We start from the raw sequence: 14,837 nt of genomic DNA on the forward strand, positions 1-14,837 counted from the left end.
CAACAAATTACCAGAACATTTTGAGAGGGGACCTGATGCACCTTATTTTCTGTCTTTAATGGGTGCAGTTCTACTGTGCAAGAAGCTGTTTGGTGCTGAACTTCAGTAGTAGATAAAGTAATCCTCAGAGGGGCACCGATATATTGATCCATATTGTATCAGCACTGATAAAAGGAAAGTCGATATCACTGGCAATCCAATCTGCTTTTTCTGGCTGATACTGTTGCCGTTAAATGCTGTATGCACACAGACAAGCATGCAGCCTGGCAGCTTGGACAGCAGTGTCTGGCTGGTAAGTTTTTTGGGGGGATGCAGATCAAAGCCCCTGTGGTGCAGGAGGGAGTGGGGCTGGGGCATGGGACAAAGCTGGCAGCTCATCTGGGAGTTGTGGGGGGCTGCTTCCACCACTGTGCACACCTCCAGGAGGGACATGTGCCCCCTGTATCTGTGTGCAGGGTGAGGGCGGGCTGCCTGCTGTGTACTTGGGGTCAGCACCATTCTCTTCCCAACAGCTGTGCTTGGGGTGAGCAGCAGCAGCACTGGGAGGAAGGCTATGGGGGAGCTACAGTGAATTTTGGGGTAGCTGCAGCTCCCCTGTGGCCCCCCATGTCATCACCCCCTGCCCCATCTCAAGTGCAGCCACTGGGAAGAGGCTGGTGCCAGCCCTGAGTGCACAGCAGGCAGCCTGCCCTCAACCCACACAGACTGGGGGGGCATGTCTCCCCCAGGGGTTCACGCATCAGCAGGGACTGCTCCCCACACCCCCTGGACCGGTCACCAGATCCATCCTGCACCCTGCCCCACTCGGCTGTGCAGTGCCTGCCCCAGCCCCACTCCCTCCCTCAATCTACACCCCCCCCATACCCCTTCCCCCTTAAAGACTTACCAGCCAGACAATGCTCTCCAAGCTGCCAGGGTCTATATCAGCAATTAGATTGGTATTGGCCAATATGGACCTCGGTATCAGCCCAAAATATCTTTATTGGTGCTCCCCTAGTAATCCTGCTGCACTCAGAAAGTGTTCTGGGATGAAGCCACTCATGTAAAATGAGCAAGATGAGCAGCAAATGAAAGACAAGTTGTGCTCCATACAGACCAGTCAGTGAATGCGACTCATTGTTACATTTAGATGTAGGGATCATCAGCCATGCATTCCACTTACAAATATGGTTCATCTCCTTCATATCCATATTTCCTTTGCAGTTAGAAAACAATTTCTGGGCCAAAAATGGTGGACTTACAGGTTTTTTTTTAAATAAAGCAAGCAAATAAATGTGCTATTTTTGTCACACATAGGATAAAATTCCAGGAATTTATTGCTACGTGTTTTCTGCATTGACGTATCTTATAATACTCACAAAGTGCCAACTTCTAGTTTAAAACTTTGTTCAACAGTTAACGTTTCCTTTATTTCCGTCCAAATGCCATGTTACAGTGGGCTTGTGCAGCAATGTAGCAGCAGTTACAAAACATTGAGTATTTTTCTTAGGAGCTTAAAATAAAGATCTGTATACAAGCTGAATAAAAAGATGCTCAGTTAACAGGTCATTCAGCAACTTTAATAAAACATCTTTAGTTGGAAGTTCTGTAATGCTAAAATTTACAACTCAGACAGAAATAAACACTTTCACCCCCATTGTAGTAATGAAGTTCTCATTCTGGCCAAGGATGAGAAATGCAATTTATCAACGTCACACATAAGATCTGCTTCATTTCTAAGAGAAGCAAAGTTGGAAATCATAAGCAAGGAGAGGCTTAGCAGACTAGAGCTGTCAGCCTGTATTAAAAACACCTCCAAGTTTGGCAGAGGAAGTCTGTTTACTACTTTACTTTTAAGTACACACACTCTTCCTCCCCTCCCACCAAGCACACAGTATAAATCCCATTTCCTTTAATTTATTATAGCCTCAGTATTATTTACAGGACTGCTACAGATAAAGTACAAACTAGTATGAAATTAATGACAGCTTGCATCTTCAGATATGCATCCGATGGCTAAATAAATACCAAGCCAATCCAACAGAATGACCAGGAGTTATGATTCAGAAGCATGTACATCTGTGACCCCAGTTGTTTTCTCACTGATTGTAGTGGATTCATTTAATCTGTCAGCAGTTGTCACCTTAGAAGTAGGGGTACTAGTATCTAAAGTGAATAGAGAGGTTTGTTCTGTGCTTACAGTAGTGCCAGGGTCAACTGCTTGAGTGATAGAGGAAAGCAGATCTGTAGGTGGAGTAGATACATCTGTGATCAAAGGGAACTGTGGAAGTAATTCAGGTGGCATTGTTATCCCAGACAGATTGAGAGGAGGCATGGAAGAAAGGGGTGGCAAACCTAGAAATAAAAAGTAAACTGAAGTCACACACCACTTTAAAACAAAAAGGTGAAGTTTTTCCTTGCCTATTCTCTTGTCTATTATGAGCTATTGTTCTGCTCACACTGCACTCTATGGAAGCACAATTGAAATGTAGACTCAAAAGCAACTCAGAAGGCTAGTTTCAAAACCTTAAGTATATACTGGAAATCAAAAAGTCTGTGGATAAAAGTGTTAATGACAATAGACTCTGAGGTAACCAGCCTATATATACACCACAGTGTATATTTTTTTTAATGTATTTGTACTACTAATGAGACTTTTCCCACACAAGTTGAAACTGGCAGAAGCAAGAACTCAACAGAATCCTTATTCTGCTTAAGCTTCCAATTTTCTTGGTTACTGAAAATACATACTGAGCAAGCAGTTTTATCCAGGGCCATCAATATGGAGTTAGTCAGTACTTTTTGGCATTTAATCAGGTGGTTTCGATCTCTCCGTCTACTATACAGAAAATATGAACAGTGTCTTTTACTGTGCCCTCCCACATAACTATATACATGCCCCTAATTTTCATAACAAAGTATTTTTGAAGACCATAAATCAGAACAAAGAAAAAACCCATATCCAGACACCTGAGACCAGGAAGATTAGATTGGAGTGGATTATCTTGGGACATTCCATAACTAAACAGAATTGCTTACTGCTGAACAATGGGGGCACTACACCTATTCACCTCTAAGCTCACTCAAAGACTCATCTCATGCTCTGCAAAACTACACCCATGAACATATAGGTTCCACATTTTTACAAGACCAAGCATCTAGTCAGCTTTAAGCTGTATGTACACTTTCATAGGTCTGCAAAAGTTTAATAGTTGTAATGCTGAAAGCAGTAAGAGGCCTACCAGGCTGTATGATGTCTGACAATCCTGCGCCAGGAATTATGTGCTGTGCAGGTAAATTAAGATTGGGCAGATTGGCTAAATTGGGAAGTCCAGCTGGTAATGGCATCAGACCTAAAATTCAAAAGGGACAGACAAATTATAAACGTCAAGAGTGAGTGCCAAATAATTTAAATATTCTTTCATAATTCCTTTAGTATGATTGTTACCTGCTATTCCATTTGTAAAGTGAAACTCAAATTTTTGACTCCTGTTGAAAGGTGCTTACCCAAAATGTAGTAATATCAGGAGTTAGGGCTAGATAAAGCACTGTTCCCATTTCTATTTTACCCCAAAGAAAACATTTTGTATTCAATGGCTTAATTCCCAGAATAAACAAAAAAAGAGCTGAACTAAACATCTATGGATCTATGTTGCACTTTTGTGCTCTCAAACATTATCTGGGTGAGCTAATTAGAAAAGTAGCACAAATTTGTTACATATAATTAACACAATTGCAGGTGCTACCATTTGCTTTAAAAACAAAACCAGAAAAGGCTGCAGTCAAATATACATGATATTCAGAAATTAGAGAAACCTTTAAAATAATTTGCAGAGTCAAGGGTTATACACACAGTATAACAATTGCATTAACATGGCATATTTATTCCCATGCTGTTCTGTAATTTAAACCCTGTCTATTTTTGTATTCCATCTCTCATTTTCTTCCCAAAGAGTGAAGGATATTTGGAACAAGATCCATATTCCCGTGCAAAGTATTTCTCTCAATGAGGCCTAGTACTGAAACAAGTTACTGCTGTAGCAACAAAAACTTATTTGGGTCTTTCCTTCCACTGTTCCTATTAAACAGATGTTTTTAATAAAAAAAAAAAAAAGATATAAGAAGTACTAGCCTCATAAATAAGTTATTAAGCAATTAAAAAGGGATAGACTCTCTCCAATTTACAAAGACAGTTTTCTTTTCAACTATAAGCTAAGATTAGTGTGACTTTTACATAGGACACTCATAACAGTAAAGCCTATTTTTAGCTGCAAAATAGTTTTTATAGGGTTTTTTTGTTTGTTTTTACAGTTTCACTAGTACAAGCATTTATATAGAAGCAGTTCTCCTATTGTTTTCAAAATCACGCTTACACTGTTTTGGGAGCACAAGTTGACAGGGTAATTAATGTTCATACTCTTTTATTTATTAAAAACTACACTTTTTAGTGGTTTAACATTTTAACTTTGTAGTACAGGTATTTAGGATTTGTGAATTCTACACAAGCACTTTGCTCTATTACACTTTTCTCCTATATTGAGATACTTTGCCTTTAGTTATTTTTTTTTAGTTACAGCAAGTCTTCAAAATTTGTCAGCTTTATCAGCAGGTAAAAATAAATTATAACTTCTCTTATATTCCAGGATTCACAACTGCATCTTATACCAAAAGTAGGACAGAATTTACCACAAGTCACACATTGTCTATCAAACCTGTCAAAATCTTATTTCAGAATACAAAGAACTCAAGTGGTTTATTAACCTGAGGAAATAAAAACATTTTAATGCAGCAGGATGCGTTTAAAAAAAAAAAAAAAAAAAATCACTGTTAAATTAATACTCTGTGGAAATACAGCTGGTCTGCCACTGTAAGTATAGGAATTCCAAAATGTTAAATATAATGAAATCAAAACTACACATTTTATGGCAGATAGCTTAATGGATAGTTCTACATCAGTTAAGCAATGAACTGTGGGGTTCTTTTGCAATGATTCATGCTAGAATGACTAACAAAATCAACTGCTAAACTATTCCCTTAACCATATGCAGAATTTTATTATAATGAATAAGCTAATTCAGTGCAAGTATACAGTATGCAGTAAAAGCTTTGTTATTCGGCATCCCCTGGGAATGGGGGATGCCAGATAACAAAATATGCTGGTTAACTGAGCGGCCCCAGCCACTGCTTCTGTGGTGTCCCTTCACCCCTCTCACAGCATCGCCGCCCCTCCCGTGGGGCCCACCCATGGGACAGGGAGACAGGCCCCACACAGCCTGTTATGCCCCCGGGCCATGGGGGCTCAGCAGCTCAGGCTGCTTTGCTCTGAGCCATGGGGGCTCGGAGAAACCGGAAGTGCCATGGTGGGCACTTTTGATTTCACTTTATCTTACAAGCAGCATGCTGGTTAGTGGAGTATACCAGCTTGTAAGATAAGATGTCAGATAACAGAACTTTTACTGTATATGTATTCATGTATAGGCTAAGCACATACAGCATGCTGCAACACAAGAGATTACAAGATGATCAAACACATGACATGAGTCAGCATAGCTCATAGAAAGAACACTTCCAAGTTCACGCCATACCTTTGTCTCTTCTGAAGCCAGAAAGCTTCCCTGTGTTGTGCGTTTAGCTATCGCATATAGCAATATTTGTGATAAACTCTGCTAACAGCACAGGTATCTTAGCCCCAGATCCATCAGTAGTTCAGGGGTAGCAGTTTAGATGCTCTCCATCATTTTAGTTGCCCTCTAAACACCAAAGGGAGAGTGGCTTCTCAGCCTGTCTTGCATGTAGCAGTCCTACCCCTAACTTCCAAGAGTTGACCAAAAAAAGGTCAAAAAATGAAAGATCTGACTTGGCATGAAGAAACACTTGGAGTTCAAGCATTAAACGGCAGCTAAAGAACATATTTTTTAAAACCTGAAAGGTTTTAAATACCAAGAAGGAAGACAATTCAGTTGTTACATGTGGGTATATAATGAAGAATGCAGGTAAAATGTTGATAGGGTATCAGGAAAGGGTTCTGACAGTAAGGACTTTCTAGGCTGTGAAAATCCTATTGCTTGAGAACGTATGGATTACATCAGGTGATATGTTAATTGATATGTTAGTAGGGAATCATTTTTCATTGGCCATCTATATATATCCCTGCGTGTGTGCATATATTTATCTATCTGGATAAATCATGCTTACTGCCCGCATATGCGCCTTAAAGCACATAGAACACATCATGACAAAGCACGACTAAACATTTTATTTTCTTATTAATTGAGCCAGAAGAGACAAACCTCCCTTTCCTTTCCAACATTTTATACTACATAAGGTTATTTGATATGTTTAATGTCATTACCTGGTAATGTCGTCGCTGGATTAACTGATGGCACTGAAGGGATGGACTGACTGACTTGTGGTGACAGTAATGGTACTGTTGGGACACCTAGTGAAATATACAAATTATATACCATAATTTCTATTATACCATTTCTATGTACGCATCATTTTATCCCATGTCGCAAAGGACAGGTAACAGGAGAATCGGGAGGTGGGGCGGGGAACAAAGATTCATATAATTCTCTTCTTCACCTTTTATTCTACATCAATTTGTGCCACTTTTGTAAGATATGTGATACAAGCAACTTTGAACCCAGGACGTCAGCTAGTTTGGAGCCCCTCATCTTCAGGCAAAAAAAATAATACAACATTTCCCCAAAGGACTCTGATGTTAAATGCATTTGGCCCTGATTACCAGAAAATAATTTTGGGGGAGAACAAAGGGAAGATATCTACAAATCATATGACATTTCTATGAACAGCTTTTTTCTAGAAAATTAACTGAGAAATACATATTTCTGAATGACAGAAAATCAACAAAGTATTAATGCATTTCAGTAGGGAACTATTTTTATACATACCTGTATTGAGTACAGTGCTGATAGTGGTAGGAGTTGAACTAATGGATAGTCCTGACAGACTCTGTTCAAGTCCTACTGTTCCAGGTGGTATTGTCAGTGGAGGATTAACTGAAGACAACTGAACCTTACCAAAACAGACAAGTCTTAGTGCTTGTATTTTTGTTTTCACTGTAATCCGTGATGAAAGTATAAATGTTGCTCTACTTCAGTAACCACTTAATCAAGCCACAGAAGTCATTAAAACTTACCTCTGTAAAACCATCTTTAAGTGGGCTGATAGGTGCACTTGGCAACTGTCCTGGAAGAGAAATTTTCTTTCCCTCTTCAAAAGGACGTGTAGGTATCCGATGTAAATACCCATAGCCAATGCCACAGCCTAGGCTTTTAAAATATGAACATTTAAAAATTAGACTGACAAGCCAGTCTGAACTTAAGTCATATTATCACTGTGGACCCCACAACAACAAATTTAACAATGAACTTGCCTCAGTGGAAAGGAACCACTTCTTTCACTCCTAAAAACACAAGTCTTGCGCTATAAAACGTATTTAGAGTTGAGTGAAAAATAAAGCTTTTTGTACTAATGTTAACTAGACAGAAGTAGCACCCATGCATGTCACTTGCAAACATCTCTTATTTACTAGACTCATCTTTAACAGTGCATTACAGCATAACTACAATTTCAAAATTGCTCAGAAGTAAGACTTGATGTTTTGTTCATTTTTAATTAGTTGATTTTTGTGTTTAGCTGAAAAAACTCAAAACAAAAACCCAACAAAAAACCCTAAAACAAACAAAAAAACTCCACAGGCCAAAACTAAAACAGACCTTAAAATGATCAGCATATAATTTTTCTTATTAGCAGGAATACTTGAGCCAATAACTCTCATTATGATTGTACAAAAATCAAACCTAATAGATCCCTATTTATAACTGAGATAAGTACTGCTGTAAACATTATGATCTTCTGTTTCATTAAATAATCTTACCTGCCTTCCCCACCCCAGGAAGAATTTGGAGTAATCACCACCTCCCGACAATTATCTGTATCTGTGTTGTACACATAAAGTTTTAATGGTTTTGCTTCATGTGTTTCGATAAGGGAGAAGAGATCTTCAGACTGCAATGTAAACACAGGAATATTTCAAAATCAGGGGGGGTTTGGGTTTTTTTTTTTTTGCATTGTAATTTTAGTATACCTAAAATCATGGAGACTGGCATCTTATTGCCCTCAATCCTGCAGAGCACAAGTGCTAAATATATAGCCCATGTGCTGGATCTGGCCCACAAAGCCCCACCATCCAGTCCCCAGTGCTGTCCCTGGGTCTGATCGGACCCACAGGAACAACAGCACATGACCCTGGCTTAAGGTTGATCCACGGGCTGAATGAGAGCTCTTCACCTATTCCTCCCCAGCATACCTGATCCAGAGGCTTCTGCTCTGGCCAGACTGCACTGTGGTGCCCACTCCAGCCGCTCCAGGATACATACCCCACACAGCCCACGTTCCAAACTGGCCAGTGGCTGCCAGATCAGGTATGCTGGGGAAGGGGGAGGGCCCTGGACCTGACAGAGTCTGTGGACCAACCCCATTGCACTCATCTAGCCTGCAGGGCCACATAAGTTTGACATCCCTGCTATACAGCATGGCATTTAGGAGACATTTAGTGCAACCCTGAAACTTTATCACATACAGCAAAGTTTAACATGCAGTATTGTTTTGTTATCTACATCCTCAGACTCAAAGATAAGTTAGCTTCTACATCTGGTAAGACACCTCAAACTACGTATTAAAGTTAACTACAAAAATAAGTGCGCAGATTTGACTTTTAATACTGGTTATTAATAAAGCTTCCCAACTAATTGTATACTAATCCCATTTGACTGTATGAGGGACCTTTATGTAGTGCTCTGAACACCAGCTGTGTGTGTACTCTAAAAGGGCAGGCACTCAGTGTCAGAGCTCCTCTCCCCAAGTGGCAGTTTACTGTTAGCATTGGACAAAAGGAAATATGGGGGTTAATATAACACTGAGGCCATTCTAATATTTCAGTCATTGGCACTAACTTTAATTTTTGCTGGATGCGGCATGGGTGGCGTGAGGCTCCCAAGGGAAGGAAAGCAGGCTGGGGAGCCCAGAGCCCGCTTCAGATAGCCTGTATCCACCCTGTCCCATGCACAAATCTGAAGGGCATATGCCCCACCGTCCCCCTCTCTGGGGGTGCACACAGTGGCAGGGAGCTGGCTACCCTTCTCCCCATCACTTATGGACAAGGCTCCTGTGGCTGTCCTGCTCCCCACCCTAGTTTCAAGCCCCATGCACCGCCCCACCTGGGCAGTGTCCCCAGGCCTATCCCCTGCCTCACTCCCTCCCTCAACTTCTGACCCCCCTGCAACTTCTCTGGAGGCAGCCAGAGGAGCTGCTTTTCACTGCTGCCTGGGGCTGAATTCCCAGCCACATACATGTGGGTGCGAAATCTGAGGGGCATATGCCCCACCGTCCCCCTCTCTGGGGGTGCACACAGTGGCAGGGAGCTGGCTACCCTTCTCCCCATCACTTATGGACAAGGCTCCTGTGGCTGTCCTGCTCCCCACCCTAGTTCCAAGCCCCATGCACCGCCCCACCTGGGCAGTGTCCCCAGGCCTATCCCCTGCCTCACTCCCTCCCTCAACTTCTGACCCCCCTGCTCCCCCCACCCCTGCAACTTCTCTGGAGGCAGCCAGAGGAGCTGCTTTTCACTGCTGCCTGGGGCTGAATTCCCAGCCACATACATGTGGGTGCGTGCAAATGTGCACGTGGTGCCCCCTGCATCCTGCAGCCCCTTGCAGGCTAGAACTCTGCCAGCCTGCAAGGGGAAATCAGTTGTTTCCCACATTTTTTCATGGTGAATAGAAAACCCAAGTCCCTGCATAATATTGTGAATCTGGGACAAATGCAGTCCCAGAATCATACAGGTCAGAACCAGGACATGATGTTCCCATTTTGGAATTGCCCCACCCAATTAGGGAAAGGTGGGACTCTTCCCAAGGAGGGCCCCCATGCATTCTATGCCTATGATTTAAGTAAATGTAATTCAAAGTTCATGTATAAATACCTCATTCATGACTGTGTCTGCTCCAATGATATAGTCACTATGGGGCCGAAGACCAGCTAGAGCAGCAGGAGAATTTGGTTCTACTTCCTAGTTTCAAGATATGAAGTCACAAAGTTAAATATTTTCCTCGTTTTAGAAAAAAGTAACCCCCCCCCCCCCACACACACACTTTGGGCTAAAGGAATCAAGGTGCCTGGTAAATGGACTGGATTTAAAAAACACAAAACAGAAAACGTCTAATTAAACTCCTATGTTATTTCCATCCTATTAAGATACCACAAAACATTCAAAATTCCTATTACAACACAATGCACAGAAATGTAAGATATGATAATATTCCCCGAATGCATGTTTTCACTGAAACAGAATCACCTAACACACAAACACTTTGTTCCCAAGAGAGGAGTGAATGCTTGTTAGTTTCAGCTAAAATTGTCTTTTAAGCAATACATTTTTTCAGTCAGAGAAATCTTTGAGATACTTTACATACCAACACATGCCATACGTTTTCATTGGCTCCATCAAAGCTGCAGAAACGAATGCTCACTCCCAGCAGGCCCTGTCCACCCCACATGTTACTCGGAGTTACTGATGTTTCTCTCAGTTCCAGTGTCTTGCTACTGTACACCAGCATTTTTACAGGCTTTTCAACATTTGCTTTCAACAGATCCTTAAGCGTGTCATTGTCTTTATTCTGGAAACATACATAAAACAAACCTTTGGGCTTAGTGCTTAACAACAACAAATGGTCAATTCTGTAATGCCAGGTTCACATTTCCAAGACCTATAGAAAATATATAGCAAAGATTCAAAATATTTATTTCACAGCAGCTGCTGTAATTTTATAAACTTTCTATTCCACCAGGTTTCCTATGAAGTGAAATTTTAGAATTTCTGTACTCACAGTAATATTTATTTTGCATTTTAAATGTGCACAAATGCAAAAAAAAGATAAGCAATCCAAGCTAAATCTTTGTGCTTTGATACTGTAGTAATTAGGCTTGCTAAACAATGGTATCTTCTTACTTAGTACTTCTGCTTAGGTTGGGGGTTAAAACATCAGTTGCAGGGTTACTCTATTTAATGAGAAAATCAGGAGCGTTTATTTACTCCAAAAGTGCAAAGTAACAATGCCTTCTAAACTTGCGAGTAAGCAAGCATTTAAAAATACTTTCCAAGTGAAATAATACTCCTATAGCAAAGAATCCACTAACTTGCATTATTTGCTTGTTCAAAAGCCATATTAGAGCCACAAATCTGGCCCCAATTTAAATTTGCAAATGAAAGCTTCCTTTTTGAAATAGTAAAAAAAAAATCATTAGACCCAAAACTGACATGATTTAAACTACAATTGTTAAATTTAAGTCTTCTGGCGAAACTAATTACATGGTTGACAATAGGGGCTGAAAATGGAAAATGAGTAGTCAAAACCTAGACTTTCTAGTTGTAAAGAGCTAATCAAAGTCTGTGGCACTCGGGAGCCAGGATCAGGGAGGAGAGGAGGAATCCAGGCACATGTGTGTCCTGCATGCACGTGTGCCCCCTTACCTGACCTGAGGCAGAGGCGGACGCAGCAGCAGCGGAGCATCAGCTGATCCCCCTGAGGTAAGTGGGCGAAGGGACTGGACACAGCTGAGCTGGATCCGGAGGGGAAGTCCCCTGGATCCCTCTTAGCTGAGCCAGTAGGGAGCCGTGCCGCACGAACAGAGCGTACAAATAGGCACGCTCTGTAAAAGCGTGCCAGCATTTGCATCTACGTTTGCGCCGGCGGGCGAGCAGGAAGGGCTACGAAGGAGACTCCTGCTAGGGCAGGGTGAAGGCACTGCACTAAGCTATAAATAAACAGTAACTCCTACGATGGTGTCGACGTGGAGTGCTGCTAGGGCCCCTGCCCCGGGGGCACAGCCTACCCAGGGCTTGTCTGAGGCCTCCACCCAGACAGAGCCCATGGGGGAGCTGGCATCCCCCCACTCCCTGGCCTGCAGGGGTTGCCCCCACACCCGTCCTGCAGGTGCCCACCTTAGGGCCCTGGAGGTGCAGGTAAGGGAGCTCCAGGAGGAGGTTAGGAGGCCGAGGGGAATCAGGGAGGCGGAGGATGAATTGATGGTTATTTCCTTTCCCTGCAGGGCCACACACCCAAGGAAGAAGCACCTTGGGAGGTGCTCTCCACTGCAGAGTGGCAGATGGTCACCTCCAGAACCAGGACAGCTCACAACACAACAGTACCAGTTCCTCCAATCAGGCTGGAAAACAGATACGAGGCCCTGGAAACACTGGAGAAGAAGAAAGGAGAGGAGGCAACCAGAGAGGAGGCAACTCCACACTCTCCATGATCTGAGCAGGTCGAAGGAGCCAAGCAGTCCCAGAGGAGAAAGTGTCGAGTGATCGTCATAGACAACTCCATCCTGAGAGGTACAGAGGGCCCCATCTTTCGCTAGGACCCTTCGACACACGAGGTCTACTGGCTACCCGGAGCAAAGATTCAGTTTGTGACAAGGATGATCCAGGCCGTGATCCAGCCCACTGATTACTACCCCATGGTTCTAATCTATGTGGGTACTAATAATGCAGCCAGGAGAAGCCCTGATCACCTGATGGCGGACTACCACGCTCTGGGGGGCATGCTGAAGGAGATAGGTGCACAGGTGGTATTCTCTTCCGTCCTACCAGTGAGCGGACATGGAAGACAGCACAAGACATGCATCACAGAGACCAACTGGCGGCTTTGGGAATGGTGTCTTGAGGCGGACTTTGGCTTCCTTGACAACAACCTGCACATCACGATGAGACGTGCTTGGATGGGATGGGCTTCACCTTTCCCCTAAAGGTAAGCATGTGTTCTCTTCTAGGTTGGCGGATCTCCGCCTGACGAGCCTAATTTAAAGCCCGCTGGAGAAGGGGAAGATGAGGGTGGAGGAAGCTTTGGATCGCCAAACCAAGCAGCACCCACAAGTACAGCCCAGCCCGCATTGTTCAACATCTTCATCAGCAACTTGGATGAGGGGGTAAAAAGCACCGTGTTCAAATTTGCTGATGACACTAAGATATGGGGGGATATGGGCAAGCTAGAAGGAAGGAATAGGCTACAATCGGACCTAGACAGGTTACAGGGGTGGGTGGATGAGAACAGGATGGGTTTCAACACTGACAAGTGCAAGGTGATACACCTGGGGAGGAACAACCGGCACCATACCTACAGGCTGGGGAACTCCCTTTCCGTCAGTGCAGAGGCAGAAAAGGATCTTGGAGTCATCGCTGATGCCAAGAAGAACATGGGCCAGCAGCATGGGGATGCAGTCAGGAAGGCCAACTGTACCCTGTCATCCATCCACAGATGCACCTCAAGGAGGTCCAAGGAGGTGATCCTCCCCCTCTATGTGCACTGGTCAGGCCTCAGCTGGAGTACTGAGTCCACTTCTGGCTGCCGCACTTCAAGAGGGATGTGGACAACACGGAGAGAGTCCAGAGGAGGGCCACTCACATGATCAGGGGGCAGCAGGGCAGGCCCTACAAGAGGCTCAGGAACCTGAACCTGTTCAGCCTCCACAAGAGAAGTCTGAGGGGGGATCTAGTGGCCTGTTACCAACTAGTCAGAGGGGACCACAGGCATTGGGGGAGTCCCTGTTCCCCCAAGCACCACCAGGAGTGACTAGAAATAACAGTCACAAGCTGGCAGAGGGTAAATTCAGATTAGACATCAGGAGGCGCTACTTCACTGTCATGGCGGCTAGAATCTGGAACCAACTTCCAAGGGAAGTGGTGCTGGCTCCTACCCTGGGGGTCTTTAAGGCAAGGCTAGATAATCACCTTGCTGGGGTCATTTGACCCCAGTAGTCTTTCCTGCCATGGCAGGGAGTCGGACTTGATGATCTGCTCAGGTCTCTTCTGACCCTGCTAACTATGAAACTATGTACAAAAACTGTTTCAGGATCCTAAATATAGGCTATAAAACATTCACACTTCACTTTAACAGGCAACGATTTAAAAAAAATGAACCTTGCGATTCTGACAGCTGTCATAATGGTGCTTCAAGTTTACTCTGGCTTCAGGTGCTAATTCTTTGAAGGAACTGGACCAGTGTTTAGTGCAATGGCTCTAAGTACAGACAATCAAGAAGCTCAACATTGAATTGATTCAGTCTTCACAGGTTAGCACAGATTGAACCAATAAGCAAGCAAACAGACATTCACTGAAATGCAGCCACATGCTTGCAGTGGCTTAGGCCAGAAGCTGGGGGGCATTAGTGCATGCCTCCTTACTCAGCTAGAGCAAACAGCCTGGGAGAGAGCTAGCCTGCCCACCCCATGAAGGGGGCTTTCCTGGGTGAGGTGCAAAGCATCCTGGGATGTTGGGGAACTAACTATAGGTTAACTTGCACCTGGAGGGGATCTGGGACAGAAGTTGAATAAACCAGTTTAACCTAAATCAGTTAAGTCTGATACTACATCCATCCAGGTTTATCTTAAACTGGCTTCAGTCATTTTGAAAGTGGTTTATGTGCACTGAACTTACGTTGCGTTACAGATTTGAACCAGTTTCCAATCACTTACACCAATTTATGTTTAATTTCTGTCCCTAGCATTAGAGCCTCACTTTGATCATGGGAGCTCTGAAGTACTTCTGAATTTTTAAATCTCTGCTGACAAGTCTGCATAGATGCAGTTTCACTATTTTACATTACAGATAATGGAAGACAAGATAGGCATAGAAGAGTCGCATCATCTTTCGGAAACATTTCATAGATTTCATAGACATCAGGGCTGGAAGGGACCTCGGGAGATCATCGAGTCCAGCCCCCTGCCCAAAGGGCAGGAAGTCAGCTGGGGTCATAGGATCCCAGCAAGATAAG

General features: G+C 43.4%; 1 protein-coding gene across 1 annotated transcript in view; it reads right to left on the bottom strand.

Annotated features, from left to right (window-relative positions):
- Positions 1-1,298: 1,298 nt before the first annotated feature.
- GORASP2 (golgi reassembly stacking protein 2) overlaps positions 1,299-14,837 on the bottom strand; it is a 30,278-nt gene continuing 16,739 nt past the window's right edge. The window contains exons 3-10 of the mRNA XM_019554335.1: positions 10,479-10,682; positions 9,989-10,075; positions 7,883-8,013; positions 7,142-7,274; positions 6,894-7,017; positions 6,332-6,418; positions 3,222-3,332; positions 1,299-2,334 (exon numbers count right to left, since the gene is read on the bottom strand). Coding sequence (XP_019409880.1) covers positions 2,036-2,334; positions 3,222-3,332; positions 6,332-6,418; positions 6,894-7,017; positions 7,142-7,274; positions 7,883-8,013; positions 9,989-10,075; positions 10,479-10,682 — 1,176 coding nt within the window. The 3' untranslated portion in view covers positions 1,299-2,035. The remainder of the gene's footprint in view (positions 2,335-3,221; positions 3,333-6,331; positions 6,419-6,893; positions 7,018-7,141; positions 7,275-7,882; positions 8,014-9,988; positions 10,076-10,478; positions 10,683-14,837) is intronic.

Source organism: Crocodylus porosus, unplaced genomic scaffold (assembly GCF_001723895.1).
Source record: "Crocodylus porosus isolate Cpor-Errol unplaced genomic scaffold, CroPor_comp1, whole genome shotgun sequence".
In the NCBI taxonomy this organism is placed as follows: Eukaryota; Metazoa; Chordata; order Crocodylia; family Crocodylidae; genus Crocodylus; species Crocodylus porosus.